The following is a 27,952-nucleotide window of genomic DNA, read 5'->3' as shown; positions in this document are numbered from 1 at the left end:
AAAGTTGGGAGAAATAAGCCATTTCTTTATGCAGCTTGTGCGTAATATCATGGCTTGCAGCGGCCCACAAAACGTGGGTAGAGGCAAGCGTCGCGTATGTGGTTGCGCTTGAGCACCCAGGTGAGGAAGCGTTCGAAACCCAGTCCGTAGCCACCGTGTGGGCAGGTGCCATATCGCCGCTGGTCCGTGTACCAATAGTAGTGACTCGCATCAATACCTTCTCGCTGGTAGCCCTTGAGCAGCTCTTCATAATCCCAGATCCTCATGGAGCCACCCACAATCTCACCAACGCCAGGCATCAACAGATCAACCTATAGCAACAAAATGAAGAAAGAAAAACAAAACGTTATCAGTACAAACTTTCAACTAATGGGATTATGAAACATCATTCCAGTGTACAAATAAACATGGATGAGCAGAGAAGGACAACAGGAACACTGGCATTCCTGTTGTCCTTCCCTGCTCATCCGTATTTATTTGTGCGCTAGAACGATGTTAAATAAAGCTATTCATAACCAACTAGCCCAGCTGTCCATGCTTAACTAATGGCATGCCTGGGGATTGCTACTATGCATGCTTCAGCCACTTTCGTATATAACTGAAAACTGACATTGTGGAGCAGCTACAGTTCTAGACTCTTTCCTCACAGTTGTCATGGCCAGTACCACGACTACAACACCAAAGCCATTACCATCATGTGTCAAGAAAGCACCAGTGAGCTTGAGGCTGGTTTTACGAGTAGAGTTCAGCTCTAGACCCAACAGATTTGGGGTGCTACTCGGGATATTTGCTAGGTCAGTAATCGGGGCACTTGAGAAGAAAAACCTATCGTAAAGCAGCAAAGAAGCAATCTGGTTAAACAATGTAAACAACAAATACAAAAGGCAGAAACAAGTGTCCTATAGTCTTCTGCAAGTGCTGCTGTTGCTAATGGTTCGTGTTACAAAAACTCCTCAATTCACTCCAACAATAAATTTGCAACCCAATCTCCAAGTTTTATTGATGGCATTAACCCAAACAACCTGTTGAAGTGTCCCACAGACTAAACATAATGAGCTTAAACCTGCAGTACTAAGGCACCCAATGCAGTAGCTCAGTGAATGGCATTCTGATCCGGAGCACAAATTTGTTTCCAAGACAGCACATAATCTGCAGGCACCACTACCACGACCTGTCGTGACATCTACAGTGACCTGCCATGACATCTACTGCACATCACAAACCATAACTTTTCACAAATGTCAGCATGAGAACACAGTGAAGTTGTCACTGAGACAAAGATGGCAACAGCGATGATGATGATGGGTGAGTGGTTCATGCTTACATTCACTTCTGTGCACAGTATAGATTATGAAACTGCTCTTTCAAGCCATCATTAGAGGAAGTAATACAGTTCTCCTGAGAAATGCAATAGCTAGTACCCGCACAGTATATACCAAACAAGACACACACCGACTCTGTCAAACGGGGGTCGTCGGCACACCGCTGCATGTAGAAGGACTTTATCTCCGCAGGAAAGCGGCACAGAAGGATTGGCTGCAAGAAAACAGAATAAAATGGGGCACGCAAGCTTGCAAATAGGTTTCAAATAACACACGAAGCACTCTCATGTTCAAAGAGTTGTAATACAGTTCATAGATGCATTTTTCTTTCGCCAGAAGAGTTGTAAGGCGTATACACTTTACATTATTACGTTAAACAGGGGTGCTACCAGTTTTTGGAAAGGCATTTAGTCCACCAACTTTTCAAAAGTCAGTGCCACCGTGCATTCTCAGAGCTACTTGAGCCACAGGCTCTTGTGTTGCAACTCACATTGAGCATGATAGTACATTCTATAGCAGAAAATCAATTATCAATGTGCAAGTGAACATTTTTATGCTGGGAAATATATGTAATGCAAATTCTGAGCATAGAAACATAAATCTTGACTTCGTTTTCTAAACAAAAATCATTAGCAGATCGAAAAACAGGGAAAGTGACTGCAGCTGCTCCCTGTTGTTTTCCAGCAGACTGTGGGAGGTCTAAACCCTGTAACCTGGTGCATTTATCACATGGAAACCCCTCTAAATGGAATCTTTCTTTCCTACATACAGTAAGAAAATGAGAGGCAAAATCTGGCATAACACCTATTGTTTCCTATTCCCACTGACAACTACCTCTCCTTCCCTCCATCTCTCTCTCTATATGTATATTATATATATAATCTCTCTCTCTCTCTCTCTCACACACACACACACACACACACACACACACACACACACACACACACACACACACACACACACACACACACACACACACATATATATATATATATATATATATATTTATTTATATCATCATGCGAGGCATATTGTGATTTGATCATACACGGAATAGTTGACTGAGACAGTCCGAAGCAGCACTGCTTCGTGTTTACAAGCCTTTGTAAATATTACGGCATCTGTAGTTCGTAGTAAAATAAAGGCCAGTATCTCGAGATATTTGAAGGTGTTGTGTCTCCTGACACCCGTCTATTCTGAAAATTGCCGAGACGTTTAGTTAGGATAGGCGACTGGTCACGGCTGTCTGGTGCTGAGCGATCGGGCAGTGACGAGACACACTACCCATGTCCATATCTATCCACCAACTCAATTCTTGACGCCTTTTATGCGCATCCCCCCCCCCCCCCCTTCCTGTTCATATCCATCACTCCACACCCCTTCTTAAAATTCTTTTCCGTTAGTCACTGTCGCACTCTTCAACATTCACTGCGTTGTTGAACAGCAAGGCAGCCCCTAACATTCCTATATTTCTGTTTCTGCATGGACTTCGAGGCCATTCACCTACCTACCCTCCTACGTGTTTGTTGTGTCAGTTTTATATCTTCTTTGGCCCAGCACCCCCGTTCTTGATATATTTTGCCGTGCACAAATCAGCGTTATGCAGGTTCTCCTTGTCCAACTTTTTGCCCCATTCTCATTCTTAACAGGGTGTACAATCCAGCCTAACAACAAGCTCTTCTCAATTTTGTTAACATAGTGAAAGTCAGAGACAAGGGAAAGAAAAAGAAGAAAAAAAAGGGGGGGGGGGAGTGCTCATCATGCATTTCCTAGACAAGCAAGTCACAGTATTTTCAGAATGCTTTTCTTCTCCGCAGTGTGGTCAACAATCTCTCTGACAACACGAAGGCATGGTGGAGAGCAACAATGCCTCCAAGTTTTATGCACGTGCTCATCCCATCTTTATCTCCATGTGGAATTTTTAGCCCTTCAGCAAATTTGCTTAAAAAGAGTCGGAATGGGGTAGAGATGAGCTATGATTGGGGCTACGAAGTTCCGTGCATGGGAAAGGGGTTCGCCCCCATGACAACACCCCCCGCCCCCCTTCGGACCACCACCAGCCCTCGCCTTACTTTCATCACATTCAAGCTTTTCCTTTCATCCATGTTGCTCTTTCGAAGCCCACCTCCTGAAACTTCCTGTTCCGTGGAAAAGGGGGGAAGGCGTTCATCAGAAATTTTTGAGGGGTGGGAGGTATTCGATCTGACCCCCTCCTGGCTACGCCAATAACCGCAGTGTTCTCTCAATCTCTTGCAGCCCCAGAGTTGCTTTGGGTTGTTAAATCCCATGGATCAAATCAAACGATGGAACACTGAACTGGCACAACTTTGTAGTGAAAATCTTGCACATTTTTAGAAAAGCAATACGGGACTCTTAAGCACATTTTCTCCCTACTGCATTCCTCTATGAGCTAAACATAATGTGAATGGAACCAACAGTGTCCGACTGTACACACGTTTATCATAACTGTCTCTTTCTTTTGCAACTAAACAAATAAGCAATTTCAACTAGTAATAAAAACCCTTTGAATTGATGATGGAAGTGTCAAATTTAAAGTTATAGGACACATAGAGAAATGACCACATGAAGTGTTCCTGTAAAACTATTTGGCATTGTTGATTTTAGGCCTTGAAAGTAAACCTCTAAACAAGGTAAAAAATGTCAAGGAATCTTTGCACAATGCGTCCACTTTGTTTCCTGCCCTGAACAAAACATTTCTCGGAAGGGTCTGGGTGCGAGGTAGTTGGTACGGATCATTCATATTTAAAACAGCGCCAAAAAAACACGGACAAGGGAGGACACAGGACGAGCGCTGTCGGAATGGTCCTGTATCCTTGTCCGTGTTTTTTGGCGCTGTTTTAAAAGTATGAACAAAACATTTCATTCAAATGCTTTACATCACCAATATTTTTCCACTTGAAACACCAGCTCAACTTCTGAGGGACGCCAGTCCCACTGGGGCGACTACTTCAGGGTCACTCTTGGTCACACGCACAGTAGGCTGTGAACTTCCGGGCAAGAAAGTGACATAACAATCAAGACAAGGAACTCTGCAACAACATACCCTGTTGATCTTGTCTGTCATCTGGCGCTCCGGAAGTTCTGGAATGTCCTCACCAAACTCGTAGAAGGAGCCATCTTCTTTGGTGATCTTGTGTTCACGTAGGTACTCTATTGCCTCCAAGTACTGTAGCCTCAAGAAAGGCCGCTCTGGAACAGCAAACTCCTGCAACCAGCAATGCACAAAGTGCAGTGCAACATGAAATAAAAACAGCAGGCCATTAAAGCTAACACTGCATGTTACACTCCAAGGAAAAACTTAGTTGGTGTTATTACTGACTATAGTGCAAGTCATAAGAAGCCAACAGACATGACTAATAAAATCGGGACCCTCGGTTAACCCCCTTTCTTCTCGTTGACTATAGTGCAAGTTAGATATGAAGGTTCACAGCCAAGTTTTTTTTTTGTTTTAGTAAGTATGAACATGTTTGACACATTGCATCTTGGTGTGTGCTCTGTGGTAAGCATGCAGAACACATATCCTTATTCATACTTTTTCATTTACACTTTCCAATTTACACCAACAGTGGAGCTGTTTCTGGTAACAATGCAAGTCCAAACTAAGTCCAGGTGTCCAATGAATTTTTGCCACTAGGAGGAAATGAACCCATGTTATCATAAGTGGTTGCAACTGGAACAAATGACTCACAGGGTTGAGCTCTAGAACAATGGGAGCAGCATGAGATTTGAGGATGCGTTCACACACGCCCACCACCAAGTCTTCTATCTTGTCCATGAACTCATCAAAGGTCAGGAAGGGGCACTCTGCCTCAATGTGCGTAAACCTGCAAAGCCCACCCTAGGTCAGCAACTGAAGACACCCACCCCCCCCACAAACACACACACACACAAAAAAAAAAGAAAGAAAGGAAAAGACACCAAACAACACTCACCAGACTGCACTGTGCAGCACAAGTGAACAGGTGGAATTGACTATTAAAAACGTGCCTTACGGCTGAATAGTAATAAGAATTTGTAGTTTTTATGTCTGGTAGAGGCACAGTGAGCTATGAGGGGAAAACATAGTGAATTGCTGCAGTTTAAGTCACACCACCTGGTCTTCTTTAACATGAATCTAAATCTGAAAGTACACAAGCATTTTACATTCTGCCCCAGCAAAAGTGAGGTCACCACCATGTGCATCACAGTCTCTAACCATTGCGTCCGTCATGGGGGAAAGCCGAATGCCACGTGGCACGAAAGTCATGTGAGGCAGGCGAGGCAGGCGGATGTTGCTCCTGTCCCCAAATTCACAACCATGTGTCCAATGACAAACACTACAAAAAAAAAAGACTTACATGCCCACTTTAACATATATTGAAGTTCGTTACCTTAATTGCATAAGTCCCTGGATGTGCAGGCCATGTGGGATGTCAAATTGTGTTATAACATTAAATACAGTTACTTATCTCGAAGACCTCGAAAAATCAACCTTGCGATTACTATACTTCTGTAAATAGAATGATGTCCCATGTGCCAGTACCTTTGTATGCTTACAAATCTCCTGCTTTTGATGCAAGGCAGCAGCATTTGGTCTATCGCTGGTTAAAGTGGCAGGTCATTCATGACCTAAACACAACAGCACCGGTGACGAACCGTGGTGGCAGTGATGAGCACTGTCACAGAAGATGCAATACCTAATGAATGCTCTGCAACAAGTCATAATGCTGGTTGCAGAGCAGCAAAGGAGGTGACATACTCAGACAAATGGCGCCGTGTTCGAGACTGCTCCGCTCGGTAAGACTGGGCCACACAAAATACATCTCCAAGAGCAGGCACGACTGTTTCCAAATACAGCTGCGAGGACTGTGTAAGGTAAGCCTGCAATAAGTGAAGGAAGAACAGTGAGGCCAGGAGTTCTAAAGTAATAGGAACAAAAAATATTTTTTTTAAGAATCTCAACACACATCAACCAGCCAGTACAGCTAAAGCCTAGCAAGGAATTGCTTTAGTAAAAAGCACATCCAGTGTGCTTCATAAGTAACTGAACATAGGGAAAAGGGATCTAAGCTAGAGCTATTTTTCTTCCAGAAAAAGAGTTCTAGAGTGTTATTTACTTCTATACTTCTCAATTTATGGCAGTTTGACATTTTGACACTATAACAGAAATGTCTGCATCAGGGAAAATTAATATGAACATATTTTAGACCAGATTCAGATAAGACGGCATTGTTAAACAGCATCTCTGTTATACTTGCAGAGCTGGGCATATTGATAGCTAGAGATTGGTGTGCCAATTGGCTATACAGTCAGTGCTCATTAAAACAGACCATAATAACCCAGAAATAAACGTCCATTATATCCAAAGTCTGTTATATGTAAAATTAGGGTCACGATATTGTAGTTAAAGGGCACAACTTTGTATGTATACTGCTGATAGTATTGTTTGATAATTGGAACCTGGATACAACTGCAAAAACAATTTTACAGATAGAAATTAAAATATATGAGTAGATAAATGGATTTACACCGTAGTTGTATGGCACCTTGCTGCCTGCCTTTTTTTTTTTAATCTGGCTGCCAACAAATAACAGTTTCCCAGCACAAGAGCACAAACACTACCCTACAATGGCAAGATTTTCCTGTAGGCAAGAAAAGTCGGTTCAGATGATATTTCTGTCGTAGCGGCCAGCTCCGAGATAGTTGCGTGCAGTGCACTGCTATACGCACCCATCACCACAGCAAAGTAGCGTATTTAGTTGAATCTAACGCAAACGTTTTTTCCCATAAAATAGGTCAAAAAATTGCGTGCACGTTAGAATCGAGTACAACCGTAAATCTGCGTTACCATATCGGCATCAGCATTTCAATATGGCCGCCTCATACACACTTCGAGCCTAGCTGCCGTAGCTTTCTCCATGTGCTGTAGTATGTGTGCTTAGGCCATACAGCTTCTCACTATAACACTTAGAGGGAAATCTGGCACCACCGTCTATGGGAGTTTCCTAAGAGGCACTGTGCTGTCATGGGAATGACGGTAGCATATGTGTCTACGAGGCTTGTGTTGGCTGGTGTTGTAAAAGGCTTCGTCTAAAACATGCACATGGCTCCACAAATAATGCATTCTTAACCCTTCGAGGATTGATTTTTTTTTTTTTTTACATATGCGACCGCCGCGGGTCAAGTCTTTTTTATTGCAGATTCCGATTCTTCTTAGGGACTCGTTTCGAAAAAAATTGACCACAATTTTTCTAGGGTGACCGTAGAGTGAGAAAAATATATTTTGCGTTGGTATATATGTACTGTTCATTCATGAATAACAAAAATAAAAAAAGGAAATAAGCTTACAAGAATTAAGAATTTGATGCATTTTTATACACATAATTCAAGGCCTTGAAAATGCACACACAAGAATATTTCGTAAGACTCAAATGTTCCAGCCCTTACACTAATACCTAATATGTACATCCAAAGCGTAATCGAACTGCGTAGGTGCACGCACTCAAGAAAATTGTGTGGTTGTGTGCCCGTCAAAAAAGAAAAACGTGTGACAAGCTTCCGCTAATTTTCATCTTATTGCCAACCAGAAGCAGTTATTTTTCACGTGTCAAAAAAAAAAAAAAAAAGCAGCAGCAGAAACGCATGCACGGCAGCATCCTTCCTACGCACACCCCTGTGAGCACTGCACGAGCGAGAAAGAGGCGGTCGCCCTTTGAGCGATTAGTAACGAGATAGCCATCAGTTTTGCAAGCTTAAGAAGCCAAAACCGCCCACAAAAACAAAACCCAAACCGCCACCCGCGCGCGTGGTACTAGCTAGACGCGTGGGAGCGAACTAGCGCTAAAACAAACCATGCAATAAAAACCGAGAGAGGGAGGCACGCGAAAAAATTCCCTGTATTCCCACATAGTGGCAGCACATGACAGAAAAGAAAAGTTAGGAAATGGGCGCCTTTTTAAAAAGTGCAGACAGCGTCGTAAATGTGCAGCATCGACCATTTTCGGACTTGTTCGCGGCGCCATGTATTTACGTCATTGGCCCTCAAAGGATTAAAGTAAAATTTTCATAAAATGATTTCATTCATGCATATTACATCTTCCAGTGAAGTTTACTCCCTACAATGCATAACCAAGAGAAGAAAAGGAAGAACAGACGATAAACTGTTCCAAAGCGGGTGCGAATCTTGTCGTCTGTCCACCAACTTTAGCGGCCCATTGATACTTTTTACGTCTCATATACTGATTGTACATGCAATAACAAGTTCTCATAATTAAACAAAACATGTTTTTGTGTAATAATAAAGCTAAAACAGCTTTTTACATGCTGCTTTAGCAGAAAATGAATCGTTGTGACAGACAGAACAGTGCTTGCCAGGCGCACATTGAAGGTGTCCTGGTCTCCGAGAACGATGCCAATTCGAAGTCACAATATACTGGCATTTCCACAGCACAGCAGCGCCAGATTTCCCTCTAGGCAATATAGCGAGAAACATTATGGCTTAGGCAATGCTTCCTTTGGCCTAGGTTAGTGCACCGTCTGTCTTCCTGTTTTCTGCGTTTGTTCAGTCAGCATGGAAGTGCCAACTGCAAAGACATGCAGAGTTCATCACGATGCCACAATTAAAAGGAAAGTGATCTTGTATGTGGAGACGGACGAAAATCTGGTCGCATCGCGAGCATTCAGAGTTCCCGAAACTTAAGTGTGGGACGGGCGCAAACAGGACAGGCGTTCTACACCGGCAGCTGCTACGTACGGCGCAGCCGTGCGGCCCCTATCTTGAAAGCGATCTGCAACAGAGACAAGTCTACGCATGTAGGCGCACTGCACTGTGTTCTCGTCGCTTAGTTCAAGTCAAAGCGAGAGGCCGCACACAGGTCAATTTCCTCGCTCCTGCTAGTGAACTTTCTCACTCCAGCGTTTAAAGAGTTTCCGCGGTCATTGAGCGAGACGTGTTCATGTTTGCTTGTGCGCGCATGACACCAGGCTTGTTAATTGAGTTACTAAGCGAATGTGTAAAAGCTTTTACGTACGGCTGATAAAATTACTACCCTTTCTTTTCGTATAGCTGTCTACGAATTTGCTATCATAATCGATGCTTTGCCTTTCGGGCGAAACTGCGACTTTCGTTATTTATCGCAACTTTAGTGCACTGGGAGTAAATCTATTGTTTTTTTCAAAATGAGAGAAAGTTGTATTTCTGTATGAAAGAATGAGGTGCACGGTACTATAAAGGACTTTTCTTTTTTCAGGTCACAGTAAACAGGTGTGCATTACAATCAACGGGCGCTATTTTTTTTCTTCTTTTTTTTTTGGTCACGGAAAATGGGTGAGCATAACAATCGAGGGTGCATTAGAATCGAGCAAATACGGTGTGTTGTACATGCGCCATCTACACAAAATTTTCCCCATATTTTCCCCATTGTGGCTGGTATATTGTTTGTTAGGTGCGGTAAAAGTGAAATTTGTTGCAGGAATGGTCTGTTATATCTGAAGGTATGCTTGTGCAGATCTGTAAGAGCTTATGCAGAACGGGCGTGGAGTACATAATATGTCCCTCGCAAATAACTTCCACAAGTTGCGAGTCAGCACTTGTCTTGTGTGCTTGTCTACATCTATGTCTTTTCACGCTGCAAAAAAAGTATGTTTTACTCCTAGTATATCACCACAGTGTTTGCTACAGCAATAATGTACACAGCATACCTGTTCCCCAAAGTAGTCAAATGCAAACAGCGTTGAGCCTCCTTCCACCTGCGTCTGTACCATGGTTGGCGGGATGACCTCTACATAGTGGTTGCTAAAGAAGTAGTCTCGGAAGGCGTGCATCACAGCTGACTTGGCAGTCATTATTTTAGACAGCTGGAAAAGAAAAAGAGGCTTTGATGTTAACAACATGGTTAAAAAATGGCCTGTGCCTACCACACAGCTTGCGGCCTCATTGACAGTTGTCACTGCATGGCCAAAATACACTAGAGAAACACTATCAGTCAGCTGGCCTTTGTGACGGTATTACTTTTATGTGGTGCAACATCTAGTGCCACAATTTCACACTTGTGCCACCCAAACCATTCACTAAAGCACTCTATTATTTGAGATTCAAGATACTGAAGTAATACTGATCAGAAGTAGGGCAATCCACAGATTCCTTTCCTTACTTTCTCTACTGGCTTAGCCAGACAATGCACACTAAACGATACCTTCAAAAGTCATCAATCAAGATTGATCAAGAACAGTCTATAGGTGCGCTGGAAATGACACTGACCAACAATTTGATCCTTCACACACAAAGTCATTTGCTGTACTGTTGTAGCTCTAAAATTCACAACCAATTCATCATCCACAGGGAACAGAATGGTTTTGTTAAAAACATCTTTCAGAATGCTATACCTGTACGTGTCTGAATGATGATGAAAAATAAAGTAAGAGAAGGCTGGCTTGTATTTCAGTCAACAGTGACTTCACTATGTTGCCAAGAAGCATGGCTCATTGGATATATGTGCCAATATGATTGTCAAATTTTTCATTTACATTGACCTCAATGTACCGCGATAACTTTCTTAACTAACTCTCCTCCTTTTCACTGTGCCACCAGTGTGGTCAGAACTTTGCAATGTGGCATGATAGTTGACAGACGTCTTCATCTTTTTCCAATGCTATGGCATAACAATGAATTATCTGCAACAACGAAATGACGATGAAGAACTTCCAGGAAGGTGCGTATGAAGAAATAGTGAACAAACAACTTAATTTATCCCAGGACAGAATAAAATGAAATGCTCACAAGACAAAACTCCTAAATGTTCTAGAGCAGCGACAAATGCTTTAATACATGGCACCGTTATGATATGGGTGGACAAAAAGACATATTCAAACATCCATTTCATTGAGCAGCGACGCCAAAAAGTGGACTTCGCAGCTTTATTCTTTTTCTTTCTCTGAAGAAACTACGTGCAGTAGAATCTCGTTACAACAAACTTCGCACGACTGCCGAATTTAATTCGTTAATTTGAATTATCGTAGTACTGAAAAACCAATATTTTCATGTCAGTAATGTAACACAACGAAAATTACAGACCAGTGCAGCAAATGCGCGTTTTCATACGTAAATAATAAACGAGAACGTTGGGCACAGTTTAACTACAATTTATTGCTTGAAGAAGTCTATTCTTCTTCTGGCGAGTAGACAGCAAGCGTTGCAGGATGAACGCCTCCACATCCTCAACCTTCCTCTGAACGTCATCGGGGACATCTTTAAGGCGCCCGAGGAATGATCGCATCTTTTCTAGTAAAACTAAAACATTCGAGCTGGAAACAGTCGCTTCCTCTTTGTGTGTTGATCCAGTGTCGGCATCGTCTTCATCACTATTGCAATCTTCTTGCTCAAGCACTTTATTAACAATGTCTTCATTGGTGAGCTCCGCGGATGTAGCTGTCGCTGTCAATGTAATCTTCGAAGGTCACCGCGGTGTCGACAGGGAGCTTCTCGGTAAGCTCATTCCACAGTTCTGAGTTGAGCTCCTCTGTGTCCTCGCAGTCTTGTGGTGCAGGTAAAGCCTTTAAAAAGCCTGCCTTTTGTCAGCAGTTCCTGGTTGTGCTTGCCTTCACGTTCCACCATGACCCTGCAAGCATTTCTGCAGCTTGACGGATGTTTACCTGTGTGCACAGCTTCAGTCGAATATTGATCAGGAGGCACTGTGCAAGACGCTTCCAAAATTTGGCCTTCACACATCTGATGATGCCCTGGTCCAATAGTTGGAGCAAAGAAGTACAATTCGGGGGCATAAATTCAAGTTGCACATTGCTCAATCGCACATTCACGGTATGCGCCGACCAATTGTCAACAATGAGGCGAATTTTTCTGTCTGTCTTCTTCATTGTGTCGTCGAGCTGCAGCACCCCCTGAGTGAACAATCCTCGCGTCATCCACACTTTTTTGTTGGCTCGGTAGTCGCAAGGCTACGAGACAACGTTTTTCAAACAGCGCAGCTTAGCAGACTTGCCAACAACTAGCGGCTTGAGTTTTTCCGTGCCCGTCGAGTTGCAGCAGAACAAAACCGATATGCGGAGACATGAGTTCTTTCTGCCCTTGCACCTGTCACCTTTGAAGTTCATTGTTTTATCAGGCAACAAGTGATAAAAGAACGCCGTTTCATCGCCGCTGAAAATGTCGTCTGGAGAGAAAGACTCGATGATCTCTTGAAAGCGCTCGTTCCGCCAGGCAACCGCACTCTCGGCATCTGCTGCCTTTTCTTCGCCACAAGAAACCTGTCATGTAATGCCATTCCTTTGCCGAAAGCGGTAAAGCCACCCGGCACTTGCATCGAAACCGGAGATGTCCAAGGTGGCCGCGAACTGTAGCGCCTTCTCTTGAATAATTGGGCCTGACAAGGGCACATCGTTCTGTCTGGCATCCTTAAACCACGTGAGGACGGCGTTGTCGACGTTCTGGTAGTTGCCAAGCCGCAAACATTTTCTTGAGGAAGCCAGCTGTGACTCTCGATGCAATTTCATGATCTTTTCCTGATCCTTGAGCATCATTGCCATTGTTGACGGGGGAATATCACGCTCCCTGCACAGGTCGACTTGCTTTCTTTCAGCATTCAGCTGTGTGAAAATGTCCACTTTTTCTTTGAGCGAAAACTGGCGTTGCTTTGTTTTAGTGCGGGGGCCAGAAGAACTCATTGTCAGCAAAGTGATCGCACAACAGAATCACAGCACCGATAACTTTGCAGCTCCTGCCAATCGCAATCAACGTGGGGACGCTAGGCCTACGACGTAGTAGGAGAGTCGAAACATGACCATATGTGACACTCATGCTGATGCCGATGCTGCTGGGGCTGTATCCGTTGAAACAGAATCCCCAGCACATGGCTGCTGCTGCTGTGGATGATGATGATAGGCGTAAGCCTCAGGAATTCGGTACCAAAACTTCCATGAAACTTCGTAATAATGAAGCATCTTGGTGATTATGGGATTAAATTACATACATTATTCTGTAAGGTTCGTTAATGTGGTGTTCATAGTAACGAGATTTTTCTGTACTACATGCTAACCACTAATCTTGCGAAAAGCTTCTAAATAGGCGATAGTTGATTATTATGTTATACAAATAAGATTAACGTGAAAAACAGCTGCCTGACCAAACAACCAGATAGATAACGAGTGTAGATTGCAGAACAATATGCTTGTTTATTGGGCGATCAATCATAATAAGGAAAAACAAAAAAGAAAAACAATGTCGACTCGGTGCTTCAGCAAGGGAATTCAAGGATGTAGCTGTTTTGCAAACATGACTCCCTGTATTCTACAGCACTGCTTTCAACTCCAGAGTGCTAAATACCTTAAAGTGAAAGCAATTATATGTGCTCCCTATCCCAGAAAAGTCAAGGCTATCCAGCCACTGCTGGCAATGGAAAGATGGTACTATTTACTTTTATGGAATAAGGAGTGCATTAACACAACTGATTAACTAAAAAATTAACCAATGAAATGCTGAAGGTACATCCAATCAAAACATTTAGTTGACATGCTTTTATGAATAAACGATTATTTGCAGATATGGCATTATCACCGCTTACCGTGTCTCCCCGCAGTGCCAAGTGGCGGTTGTCTAGCAGAATGTCAACATGAGACTCCTGAAAAAATTGTAATAATGCTTAATATTACCATCAACCACGGATGGAACAGAAAGTTATTTTGGTGATGACAGGTAAGCAAGCAAAAACGAACTTGTTGCTGGTGTTTTGTTTCTCTAACCCAGCTGAGAAAATTAGGCAGTACACATTCAACATGAACAACAAAATCTGACTCCTACTGAATAAACAACTCAACAGATCAGCAAAAGCATTTCAACCATAGCATCAGGTGAAAATAATGTTATTCTCATAGACAGGCCACTGCAAATGCAACAAGAAGCACAATGATGTACAAATATTTAAAAAATAAGGAGTTATGCAATTTAGAGCTGTCCCTTGCATGCACAATACCATGAAAACCTATATGCTGCATGCCGCAAGAGTTACAACAGAACTTCGCTGATATGATCCTGTTTTGTATGATTTCCCTGCACCAACGTTCGTGACTGAGAACACAAAAAGTGACTGAAGACAGTTGTGCTTCCTTTTTTACCCTCTAATAAGTTCCAGGAAATGCTATCTTTTGGCACCAACAATCACTGCACTGCCTAAGTGCGATTGTATGCGATTGTATATCTTTTCCAATTGCTAGATCCCATCTGAGCAAGAAAAGGCGTGAGGTACGCAAGATCGAGAGCAGTAGGTGCCCACCACAGCAGCTTCCCCGCAGTACTCACCCGCCTGTGTCATGTGAAAATGTCAGCGTGCAGTCAGTCTCCTTTTCTGGTACCCGAATACAGTCAAATCTTGTTACTACGAACCCCACATTAACGAATTTCTCAAATTTATGAATATTTAAAAAATCCTTGCCAGATTGCCTATATTTTCAATGCAAAAATATTTGAGAACTATGAATTTCAATACAGTGCATATTTCAAAATAACGCACGCAGTTTATTTTCCTCTTTACAACTGAAGAACATCAGTATTACGAATTTGGCTGAAAGAAACAGCGCCGCAACACTCGCGTGAAACAGAAACCGCGAGTGCGGTAGCTATCATCATCACCATGTCGAGTGCCAACTGCTTCACCAAGAGCTTCACGACAAATGTTTGGCGATGTTTGCGTGAGATCAAACGATGAATGCAGCTAGCGACGGCGCCAAGAAGAAGCGGAAGCAGTTTTCGCTGCAGGACAAATTGTACGTATTACAGGAAATGCAATGCACGGAAAAAGCAAATTGACATGTGCAGACAGGGTGGCATTGCCACATCGACCATCACAGCCATTTTGAAAGGCCAAGACAAGATTATCAACCTTCGCCGGGAATCACAGCTCACTCCTAAGAGGAAATGGCTGCGACTGGGAAACTTTCAAAATGTGTACCAAGCTGCTCTCACGTGGTTCAAAATTGCCAGACTGCAAAACATTCCCATGACTAGCCCAATGCTCGAAGAAAAAGCCTGCGAATTTGCCAACCCACTTGAAATAACTGGGACCAACGGCAGTGTGGGTTGGCTTTTTCGTTTCCACCAAAGGAACAGAATAACTTGGCAGCTAGCCTCGGGCGAGGAAAAGGCTGCTGACAGAGAAGGCACGGATTCCTGGTGCAATGATCGTTTTCTAGAGGTGGCTGAATCGTACTCTGAAGACGATATTTTCAACGCGGATGAGACAGCATGTTTTTATCAGCCCCTGCTAATCCGGATGATGCACTTCAAAGGGCAGTGCAAAGGAGGGAAGAAGTCGCATGTTCGCGTAACAGTCTTGCTCTGCTGCAATGCAACAGGCACAAAGAAAATTAAACCGCTCGTCATCGGCAAGTACCAGAAGCCTCGCTGCATGAAAAATGTCATGTCACCATACGACTACCGCACCAAGGAACGAGCCTCGATGACCGGAGAACTCTTTTTCAAGTGGCTCATCAAATTCGACGACCAAATGAGGAAGGATGACCGAAAACAACTGCTCTGCTCACATTGCGAATGTTTGTTTGATGCACGTTCGCTCAGAGTTTCTGCCACCAAACAACACATCCTTGCTGCAGCCCCTAGACCAGAGCATTATAAAGAGTGTGAAAGCAGATTTTCGTAAGCGCCTTGTACAGCGGTTGATTACCAACCTCTGCCTACAGCAGCCGACTGCAATCAATATTTGTCAGGCAGCAGAAATGCTCACAGGAGCTTGGTGGAACTTGAAGGCATCCACCATTAGCAACTGCTGGCGAAAAGCATGGCTTGTCAAAGCACTTGTGCAGCTTGAAGATGATTTGGAGGTGACCGATAAAAACCCAGGAGAGTTGTGGACCGAGGTTGCGGAACTGCTGCTCACCCTCTCTTCCTTCGACGACTACGTCGTGAGCGACAGCGGACCTTACAACCCAAGAGATTGTTAACTGCGTTTGTGACGTCTCCAGTGATAATGACGACCCGAAGACGACTGTGGGTCACTGAACACAAAAGATGAGATCATGTTGAACATTGATGTTTTAGTGCTCATGAAGCTCATGAACAAAGTCCACACTTTCATCGCTCAGTGCAATGACGTACCCGATGAGATAATGCATAAAGTGGAAGATGTAGTCGCATTTCTAATCAGTCGTGTGTGCTGCATGCGCCTGAACAATATCACTGATTTCTTCAAATAAAGCAGCTTTGAAGTGAGAAACATTTGTATTTGAGAGTACGCTTGTCTGCACACGCGTCTACTGCCAAAGTACGTCATTTTGATTCCTAGGTTTGCCCACTGGCTTATAACCGCAAGGTTTTCATTACAACGATATTTCAAAATAACGAACCATTTTTGGCGGTCCCGCGTGATTCGCTACATTGAGATTTGACTGTATGCCCTTGTGGGTAGTCACAGTCATCACTGCCAACCCTATTGTAATAAGCATATTCACCTATCCGTTTCACAGTACATGTAGTGTAGTGCTGTTGGAAGTGTACTGCGTGCCTTTAAAAGATGACAACCCAAACATGCCAAATGTACCCTGCTGCATGCTGCAGGCAGCACAAAGTGAGTGCCTGTTTTGCTCAGGCGGGATCATATTCTGGCACTGCCCACCAGCTCGATTTCACTTTGGATTCCTGTTGCTCTCTCAAAACCCTACACAATAGGAAAACAACACAGCATATCTCAAGTCGCTTGTGAGCCAGCTTGACACATGTAGGCATTTTCCATCCAGCAAAGATGCTCGCCGAGTGGGCCCATCAAAACTTCCCGCCAAAATGCCCGGCCTGAAGAAGCTGCTAACCAAGGCCAAATGTGAGGAGTGCAAACATAAGCTAGCTGAAGCCACAAAAACAATGTTTGTCTTGGGCTGCTCGTGCCCCAGCAGCTCGGCGCGTGTTGGCGTCTCGTGCTGTAGCGGTTCGCGCAATGCTTCGCATTACGTAGACGTCAGATGCAGTAGAGCCTGCCAAATTTTTTAGCGACTTCAGATCGTATGTTATTCCGGTTAGTATGTTTTTTGTCACTTTTTTTCTAAAACATACGAACGAAGTTCTATTGTATACAACACAATTTCATACAAATGCCGTTCACACAAGAACAAGAATGATCAGCAATGGTAATACTGTCTATGTGCATCACTCTTATTGCATATATACTTCAGGAGGGCTGACTGTTAGGCTAGTTGGGCTTGCTTTATAATTATGGTAGATTAGCTCAAATTAATTATGGACCCAAAGAACAAAGTGGACAGATACAAGCACTAATCACACTTTGCACCTGTCCTTGTCCACTTTGTTCCTTGTGTCCCTCATTAATCTGTGCTAATCTACCATAACTCTTACTACAGACAGACAAATACCTCGTTGAGGACATTGTCGAGGCCTCCAGCCGGAGCATCTCCAACAAGTTCCCAATAATCTACATGAAGCTCATGGCCACCGGGTGCCTGCAAGCAAAAGCCACATGGTCAGTGAGCAAAATGACAGAATGACAAGCAACATTTATTTTAAATACTGTCTATGTGCATCTGCAGAATTCTAACATGGATGAGCAGCTACGCGTAATCAGTGTAGAAAAAGTAATTTTCTTCCAAAGTGTGATCTTTGCAATTTGGACTTAAGTGTAAACTTCTAATATTTTTTGTGTACTTATGATTATTTTTTTGTATTATTAAGCCGTTGTCTACTTGTATTTGTACTATCTGCTGACTGCCCAGCTTTGCACACAAGCAATATTGCTTGCGCAGTCTGGATATGTATCAGTGATGCGAAAATATGTAACAAAAGATTATCATTATTAAATCAGAGCTCACCTCTCTTGCCATTCAGATAACGGTAGATCAATCAAAAATATAAAACTAAAGCAGTTTCTTAAGTTATCCAAAACTCAAGAGCAACAATTTGTATTGCGCTACAACAGAACACATTAATCTACCATGTCTGTTTGACACTAAAGGCCACAATGCTCCCACTGCTTGCCCAATCATAAATATATCTCTGCTTCCAAGCCAAGTGTTGGGCAAAGGCGGCATGTAATGTCATTAGAAACTCACTGTTTTGCCTTCAAGTACAGGACGAAGCTCTCCATAAAGGTGGACGGACGACTCAGTAGTCAATACAAGGGCCTCGTACGTGTGACACTGGAAGAGAGATATACGAATGTGTAGCTCCCAATGATTTTCCCAACTTGAAAAATAAAGGAAAGTAGTCATCATAACAGCTTGTGAATTGCCTGACAATTTCAATAATGAACACATCTTGTGCCTTATGCTTACATATAAGCATGGTGATTTAGGATTTCAAAACTCCCCCTGTTCTTTAAGTTAGCTACTGTATGGACTCATGAAAGGGCTGCACCCCCAACTTAGCGGCCAAAAATTAGGAAAAAAAGAAATTTCCATCGGAGAAGCAATAGCGTTCGGTGCCCCGATGCAGCTCGCGCTGCGCACGTCTGGGTACCCCTACTAGATGGCGAGAGCTGCGCATTTAGCTCTGATGCAATGGTACATTCGGGGATCCGGGATGTGCAGCAGTCGCCGGCTGCACCAGCACCATTTTGACCAAAAGGGTTGGTCACGTGTAAAAGCCACACCTTGTGAAAATTGTGAATAAATAAATAAATAAATAAATAAATAAATAAATAGTGCAGCTCTTATACAAGTCTATACGGTATCTTTTCAGAAAGCAAAGCCCACCCAGATCTGTGTGGGTGGGTGCATTAATAATAATAATAATAATAATAATAATAATAATAATAATAATAATAATAATAATAATAATAATAATCCAGCATAAACACTGCCTCATGAGGAGAGAGAGAGAGAAACAACATTTATTATTTCCAAAGGAGCTAAGGCCCCAGCCTGGCCTTCCTGGTAGGTTCATGCCTCCTGGCCTAGACATTCTTGACGTGCTACACCAGAAGCAGCCACCATAGTCTTTCAGTCACTCTTTCACTCCGTATTTACATTCGTATACATGAGTGCAATTGGCGCAGTATTTCCACCACTGGTATTGCTCAGAATTTCACTAGTTTATCACTTCACTTAATCCTTTTCCCCCTTCCATCTTCAAAAAAAGACACAGCTTTTCCAAAAAAATTATCTACTCATTATGCCCTACCTGCTAGGATGCTTGCATCACTACATAGATCTCGTTTTTTACAAGTTAATGCAACATGTTTATAAAGTTGATGTAACAGTATAAGTAACATACTGTTTGGTTTGGTATAAGTGAATTACACTTTAGAGTAAACTTATTTGTGTCTTTTTAACATTAATAAATCACTGTTCTGAGATCTCTACACAGCAGTCTGCAGCACACATAGGGGCGACGTACCAACTGGTCCGTGAGAATGCATTGGAGAAAACCCGTGCCATCCCGCAGGAGGATGAACATGAGTGAGCGGCCCTGCCTTCGTAGGTGATGGACCCAGCCAAACAGGTGTACACGTTTGCCCCGATGGCCTTTTGCTTCACGGATCTTGATCTGGGTAAAACACATCAGTAAACAAGGAAGTCATTATTTTATGTTCCGAGAATAATTAACTTTGCTGTTAGCTACCCAGTAGACACAATATTGACAAAATGAAACTTGTGCAACACTCCTTAAGACATGCTAAGGAATACACTGAATCAATGTAGTATATTCTTAGATTAGGTACTCTATACAGTAAAAGCTCGTTAATTCGAACCGCAAGGGGAAGCCGCTTGAGTTCGAGTTAACGAAAGTTCGAACTAACGAAAGTGAAGGAGAGCAACAGTACACTGCGATTTGGAAGCAGTAGGGCATATCAGAAAGTGATGGCGTTTGCTGGGGGCACACGCCATCTTCAAGTCGAAGCTCTGGGTCCGACTGTGCCCCACCACCGATGTCCACCGAAAAGAACGTTAGCCGAGGCTTAACACCATCACAATGAATCGCGATGGCCGATACCTCCTAATCTGAAAACAGAGGTGCACAACCGATGAAGACTGCCGAGACAAATACGCTGAACACGTGAAGGTGGCGAACGCCCTGATTCATTGGTTCTTGATTGCAAGCGCAGCTGCGATGTACTTGATTCTCCGTGTTTTGGCGCTTGCCGTGCCATCTCCGCACAACATTAGCAGCTGTACAGATTTGTAAAGCCTCCGGGATTCGCAACGGGCAAGAAGTCTCGGAGGTTACGTAGAACGGAGAGGCGGCAGCCGCCGCTGGCTTCTGGCTGACCCCGCGCAGGTTAGATTTTTTTTCCGATTTTGCCTTCTCTCGCCGTTCTCTCCGTTTCGGAGGCAATACAGCCTTGTGTGTAGGCAGTAGGCGTGTTTCTCTGGCCGTATGCCAGGCGAGCGTAGTTCGAATTATCCGTGAGGGAACCTTCTCGCGTTCGAATTAACGGACTTTTTTATACATAGACTTCTATGGAGCTTGGCCGGACCAAATCGCACAGTTCGAATTATCCATAAATTCGAATTATTGAAGTTCGAATTAACGAGCTTTCACTGTACAAGCATAATAATATTTGCTTTGTGCTGAGTGATGACTCTGTCATAGAAAACATTGCAACTATTAAGTCACGTATAGGTGTTTCACTCATCTTTCCGTCCTTCCTCAATGCAAATTGACCTCAATGAATGATTGTCATGATTTGCCAGGAACTACTGCCTGCTTTGAGCCAGAGTTCCACACAGAGATCTTCCCACACTTCTGTAAAATGGGATAAAAAAGTACTGCGAAGAGGCAGCCCCGATGAATTCTTTCAATGGGCCAAATTGCATTTTCCCGTTGTTGAAATGTGACAATATATATATTTTTTATCATTATTAATGGCTGACTAAAATTTATTTATTATAAACGGGATGTCTTGTGTCATGGGAGATGGCATAGCAGTTTCATAAATCCTGAACTGTGCCTACATGAATTATAGAGGCTCTATTCACTTTAACAGCGCATAGAGCCTTACAATAGAATAGAATCTATACCATTAGCTTGACTTAATATTTGTCTTCAGCATGCACTTACAGTTACCCAAAGAAGTAGCCTACTTATTATTAGGGCGCGGCTGTTCCTGCGTCGTGCATTGGTGTGCCTAGGCGGTGTAACTGAGCGAACGAGCACAGCCAAGGACGAAACATTGAACACTGAGCGTAGCTGGGGATGAAATATGGTGAAAGTGAAGGTAGTGCGAGGAGGAAAGAAGAGGAGGAGGGTGCAGCGAAAGCACGAGGAGGAAAGTGGAGGAAGCCACCTTGAAGCACCGCCAGAAGGCACTCATGTTCGTAGATCTGCAGCACTGGTTGTACGGGGAAAAAAAAAAGAACCAGAAAGCTCGTCTTCACAAGTAGCGTTCACCGCAAGCGTTTCCCAGTAAACATTACAATTGCATAAGCTGCAGTGTCTGGGAAGTGGCAGCCGTGTGGGCGGTGTACATATAGTGCAGGGCATCGTGGCTCTGCCAGTCGAAGCAGTGATTGGAGCGATGCCTCAACATATTGCAAAATGAAGACATGTATACTGCTGCACTGAAATATAACATTAGGGAGTATCGTACTTGTCGGTGATTTTTATGATTTACTTCTTCTGCATTGAGATGCGCTTAAAAAAATAAAAGGCACAGTTTATTGCAATAATGAAGTGAAAACCATTTTACACCGGGAACTGTAATGTTTTATACGAATAGTGCAGGCAAACTCCATATACAGAAAGAGTTGAAGAAATTGCAGAGTCTGTATAACATGGGTAGATCTAGGGCAATGTCCAGGAGGGGGCAGTGGGGATTGGGCCAGCAAGGCATGTTATGTAACGCCTGTAGCCTCGCACTCAGCAACAAAATTCTTGAGCCAATGAGGCACAAAACCTCGCACATGCAAAGGGACAAGTAGTGTTACCCCATGTCAATCAATGTCGAAAAGCATTCAAGAACTGCATTTTTCCATCCTAGAAATGAATATATCAAGAAAATCATATAACCGGATTTCAAAGCCCCAAAACATGGCATAATAACTGCAACAAATAGAGCCTTGGAAACGAACTGCAAAGCCATAGCACATGCCTCAATCTGTACTAACTATTTGAAAATGTTTGTTATAGGAGCAGAAAGGGAATCGTGCTGGATGAATTCCTCTATTCTGCCGAGATGTAATTTTTTGGGGTGTGCGATTGGTATAAGTCTAGTAATTGCCTCCCATAACCTGCCTGTTGACGACTTTCAGTTTGTTTCATAGTTATCCTGTAGTATTCGGTTCAGGACTGCTTGAATTATGCATTAGGCTACTTTCTCTACAGCTCCTCCAGATCACAAGTGTATTCTTATGAGCCTTATGATCTGTTTGACAAATGAAAGGGCCTGCTGAAGCCGTCTGTCAGCTCTTATGGCTGGTGTTAGAAAAATGCATAGTATTGTTCGCTCACTGGTGCCATAAATACATTGCATCCAAAACCAGAGATCAAGTCGTATCCATACTTCTCTGCTTGTTGCCTGTGATAACCACGTACAGCAACTTCTCAGCTGCAGAATACTTAACTGCAACAGTACATATATGTAAAGGATTCTTGAGCTCGAAACAGAATGCCGGCCACACAAAATTGTGACATAACAAAGAAAAACATGCTTAAACAAGGTAAACTATTACTTACCTTGACTGCATCTGGTAAAGATGGATCAAGCTGTATCTTCACCTTCTTCGCTTCTTCAATGTTCTTCTCACGTCGTGCATCATCTTCTGCTTCTTTCTGCACTCGCTCAGTATTTTTAAACTGCTCCCGCACCCAGATCTTCCGCACCTTCTTAAACTGCGACTGAGACACTAGGGTCCACTTCTGGAAAAAAATGGCAGAATCAAGTGAGCACAATTTTCGCTAGTTTCCACAGGCAATGAGAAGCAAATTAGGGTGCCCCCTCACAAGGCCCTATCAGAAATTTTGGTTACACATTAGATGTTGTAAAGTGCTTTCCAGGAAGTGTTCCAACATAAGAATTTTGAGAAAGGGCTCAACAGTAGCTGGTATAGCAGATGAAATATTGCAAGGCCATGGCATGAGGAGGTTAGCTACTTTCCCTCCCTCAAGCAGTGCCTGCAAGCAACATTGGGCAAATTAAACCATAATAATGAAACCTACATTTTATTTATACACTGAGTAACTTTCATGTCTGCACGTGTCGCAACACTAATCCCTGCATTTTGGGAACATGTAAAGGATTACCTGAGAGCTAATGTCACGTATGTCATGCTGTGAGAGGAATTTCCCATCCCAACATTTCTGCTGAAGAAACAATAGTACAAGTTCTCTTCCTCAACATGATTCACATCTGTTTGAAGATTTTGAAACAGGATAGTGCCCATCTAAATTTTCATACTGAAATCTATTGAAACCTCAAATAAGCAACTGTTTATATGGAAGGGGTTTGGCTAACAATGGGTTACCGCTCCTTTGGGCTCAATGGTCTCATGACCTCAACTAAACTATGGCTATTCTTTTTCTTCATGGCTTATGCTAAACATTAGCATACATTCAATCCCATTAGCATAGGAATAAGTGAAATAGAGGAAATCATTTGCAAGTACAAATGATTTCCTGTATATTTGACCAAGATAACAAAATGTTTTTTATCAAATGCAAGTCTGGAAACCATGCTTACCTCTCCATCTTTGCCATCACCGTAGAATAGAGGGAAGGGTTCTTCGGCAGCTATCCTCATTGCCTACGTAAAGAATACCTTGATCAGGAGTTTGACCAATGCCAACCAACTGTACCTTGTTTATTACAGCGAACAACAACACAAACCTGTAGTAAACTCTTGACTGGCTTCAGCTCGCTGCCATCCCCCGATTCATCATCGCCGTTCGCTTCAGATATATAAAGTGGATCTTCTGCAAGGTCGAGGCAAGTGCACATTAGCTCAGTGTGGTTTATATAACTAATGTGTATCCAAATTACTGTTAGTATTGGTAGCACCACCAAAAAATTGAGGAGCAGGAGCAAGCGAAATTTGTTGAGCAAGCAGCAAACCAGACAACTTCATTGCACACAGCGCTAGATGTGGCTGTTCAATGGGACTCAAGAGGGCCAGTTTGTATGAAATATTGATGTAGCAATACACTGAAGAAACACAATTAGCCAGAAAGAAACACGGATTTGATTTGGACATTTGATCACAAACAAATCTTACCTTTTTGTAGTAATTCGTAGCCATTTTTTTTAAAGGGATACTGAATAAAAAATTTGTCACCAATATTTCTGGTTTCAATGGCAGCTATCACATCGAGAGTGACCAAAACCACACTCTTTCTGAACAGAAATGAGCAAAAAGCAATTATTTTAATGAATATTTTTCAAATCGCCCGGCGTCCTCTGAGGGCTCCGGCAAAACCAGATATTGCGTCACAGTTACCTGCCTCACTGCGTCCCACCCATTGCGAGTGATAGCAACGCCTCGGAGTGTCATTGAAAAGGCAGCGCCTCAAGCCGGACGCTGTGCCGTCTGTTTTCTAGAGGAAGTACAAAGGCGCATTTGAAAAGAGAAGGCGAATATGCGTGGCTTTGCTATCGCAAACACCAGAGATCAGCGGAGCTGGGGGAAGGCCAGTAAAGTAGTGCCAAACCGCACACAATAAACACGAGTGCCGGCAACGCGTCCCAACGGCATCCAACAAGGGCGTCTGCTACGGCGTCCACGATTCGTGTGGCCCACGCCGTAGTAGACGTCGCGGTTGTCTCCACTCTGTACGGAGCGGCGGGCGAGGAGGACATCGAGGCACCTTAGCAGCCACCAGAGCGCAACGCCCCTCCTCCCTCACCTGACCCCCCCTGGCTCCAGTACCAGTTGCTACCTCCGATGGAGTGCCACCGGAATGCCATTCGTTCCGGTTGTTGGCGGTCGTTCACTAGGCCACTCATCAAAGTCAAAGTCGCAATCTCTGCTCATGTCATCACTCTCACTAGAACTTAGCATTGCGCACGGTGCAACGCAGAGAAAACACAACAGCCCGAAGCCGGTCAGTTTGCCCTGTCGCTGCTGAAGGTAGATGTGATGTCAGATCCGCCGGCTTGTTGTCAGGAGCGCGTTGTGTGTGGCCCGGTGGCCGCTCACAGAGCATCAGAAATAAAGCCATCCACTAAAAAATAACCTGAATAATTACTATATACAAGAGCAATCGTGTCTTAGGAATGCAATTGTGGTGCTTTCACAATATTGTTGAATTTTTATTCTGTATCCCTTCAAATGGATGTCACGAAGAAATTTTCTGGTGGTTAGCCGCCCAAAAGAAGCTTAAAGGACAAACAAAAACAAATAAACAAACAAGTCGACCACATTCTTTTAGGTTCATAGTGCCAACACAAATTTTTGAAGTTTTCACTGAGCACACACCTTTTATAGGATACATTTGCATGTTTAATAATGATTGTTTACTTTCAGGTGAGGCACACAAGCAGCAGCAAATCTTGGAGCAGCAGAGACTGACAATCAGCGCCTAGTTTTACGATCACAGCGACTTCTTCAGCAACTTTGCTGTTGTCAACTTCGCCTGCTTCAGAAAATTTTCTTAACTTGTTCAAAGCCTAGTGCCCTCCATATGGTGTCTTGCATTGCCACAAGAGGGCACACAATTTCCTTTTTATCTGTGCCCCCCCCCCCCTTTTTTTCTGCAATGTTCCCCCAACCCCATCTTTCAACACCTTTAAGATAATTCATTTTTCGTAAAGCTTGACGCAAGATTAATAAAATTGTAAAATGAGCCCAAATATGTAAACATTATGAAAAATTCAGGACAGTTGGTAGGTGTACATTTATTTCAAATGATTCATGTGAATTTGATTCTTAATCCTGTCCAAGTGTTTTTCCACATGCTCTCCTATTTCAATGACGTGGCTCAAGTACAACAGCTTGATGTTGGCCATCATGGACATGGCCAGAAGAAGATCCATAGTTTCAGCTTTGTGCATCAGCACCTCAAAGAGCAAGGCCCTAATGTAGGTTGTACTGGACAATTTTAAGGGCTAGGACACAGACAAGCATGCCAAGGTCTTGGTCAACAATGCCAAAAATGCAGCACCCGCACGTCTGGTATATTTATATTCCTGAAACCAGTCTGCCTCGCACAATCCTTTCTGAGTGGTGTCTCGGTATTCCTCAGGCACTTTCATGTGTCCGTGCTCGTGTTCCTTTCTCAAATTCATTTAATTTCCTGCTTTTATTTGTTCTTTTTTCTTGTTCTGCACTTCGCAAATACCTCTGCTGCTATTCATGGTTCATTATTCGCTAGTATTTTATGCATAATTTATGACAAACCTTCCACTGGCATGTAGTTGATCTACACAGTTTGGCTGTGTTTGGATTAGTGCAGTACAATTATTGAAGCAAATAAACATTTGAATTCAACAGGTATCATGCACAATGAAGTTATGATTGTCGTTGAAGTCGACCTGCATTGAACTTTTTATCACACACAATAAACAAAAACATGAGTTAGTACAGCAGGATTGAAGCATGGCTGAAAAAAAGCTGAGCTCAACCTGCAATGGCTCTAGCATGCTCAGAGGTGTATATGCATGACAGCATCCTTTCAATTTCGAGCACAAGTAAGTGGGTCTATTGAGTAAAATTTTACATAAATGTCATGGCTAGTCACAAATGTTTACAAGCAAGCAACGTTTTGTGTATGCACTACAGTTAACTTTGGTTGTATGTGCTTATCAAATCAGTTTCCACATATGAAAGTGAAGCAGTTGATGGTTGTACACATGCCCTCCTCCCACTTTAATATATATATATATATATATATATATATATATATATATATATATATATATATATATATATATATATATACATATATATATATATATATATATATATGTAATGTGTGTGTGCGTGAAAAATAATACGTGACGTTTACAAAGTCTGGACACTATACTGCGCGGCTTTTGCGCTGTAATGCACCTAAAGTGTGAGAAAAAATTTGAGCGGCAATGTCGGGTCGTTGCATAACGAAAATATGACTGATGTTACATGCATATTGCCCGGCTACAAATTTTCGCGCACAACCAATCGCACATGCCGTAAGGCCACGCGACAACACTCCGTCCGAAAGTGCCAGCCCTCGGTCTAACGAACTACACAACAACGGTCCAAGTCAGACATAAGGTCATTCAGTGCTGTGCTGCTGAAATAAAACTCATTATGACTGAAGCAAATCTGATCTGTTTTAAGGGTACTTTCTGTTCTTCTGTGAAAATGAACATCGAGTTGTACACGAGTTGGCGGCGCAAGATGCCGGCGGTTTGCCATGACAGCACCATAGTAATACAAATGCACTACTACAGTACGAGAAGCTTTGGAACTCACTCTCCTCTGTCTGTTGCGAGCTTCCACTCATGTTGTGCGTCAGCAGGTTGTCTCTAATACCAGAAAAACGGATTCGACCAAAAGGAAATTGTTTCTCAAGAGAGGACGAAATACCAGATTTGGGCTCGTTTCGCTGATCGTAGCGCCAGCTGGTGCCAGCGAGAAAGATGATGCAACTAGTGGAGTGGAGTCATCATAAAGATGACATAAGTATGCAGTAATCAGTGAAATTCCGCTGACAAGCGTTAAAGCGCGTCACTGCGTTTCTAAATTACG

General features: G+C 43.0%; 1 protein-coding gene across 1 annotated transcript; it reads right to left on the bottom strand.

The window, feature by feature from the left end:
* Window positions 1-4: 4 nt before the first annotated feature.
* On the bottom strand, window positions 5-27,838 carry AsnRS (asparagine--tRNA ligase). The gene is made up of 14 exons (XM_065451105.1): window positions 27,677-27,838; window positions 24,115-24,200; window positions 23,969-24,031; window positions 22,966-23,148; window positions 19,687-19,836; window positions 18,402-18,488; window positions 17,709-17,795; window positions 13,898-13,954; window positions 10,023-10,178; window positions 6,082-6,203; window positions 5,032-5,167; window positions 4,387-4,548; window positions 1,453-1,536; window positions 5-311 (listed from the first exon to the last, which is right to left on the bottom strand). The coding sequence occupies exons 1-14, from the start codon at window positions 27,705-27,707 to the stop codon at window positions 48-50; spliced, it is 1,668 nt and encodes a 555-aa protein (XP_065307177.1). The 5' UTR covers window positions 27,708-27,838; the 3' UTR covers window positions 5-47.
* Window positions 27,839-27,952: the final 114 nt, after the last annotated feature.

Source organism: Dermacentor albipictus, chromosome 1 (genome assembly GCF_038994185.2).
Source record: "Dermacentor albipictus isolate Rhodes 1998 colony chromosome 1, USDA_Dalb.pri_finalv2, whole genome shotgun sequence".
NCBI lineage: Eukaryota > Metazoa > Arthropoda > Arachnida > Ixodida > Ixodidae > Dermacentor > Dermacentor albipictus.
Note: the sequence above shows the minus strand (reverse complement) of the source record. Positions and strands in the feature narration are given on the sequence as shown.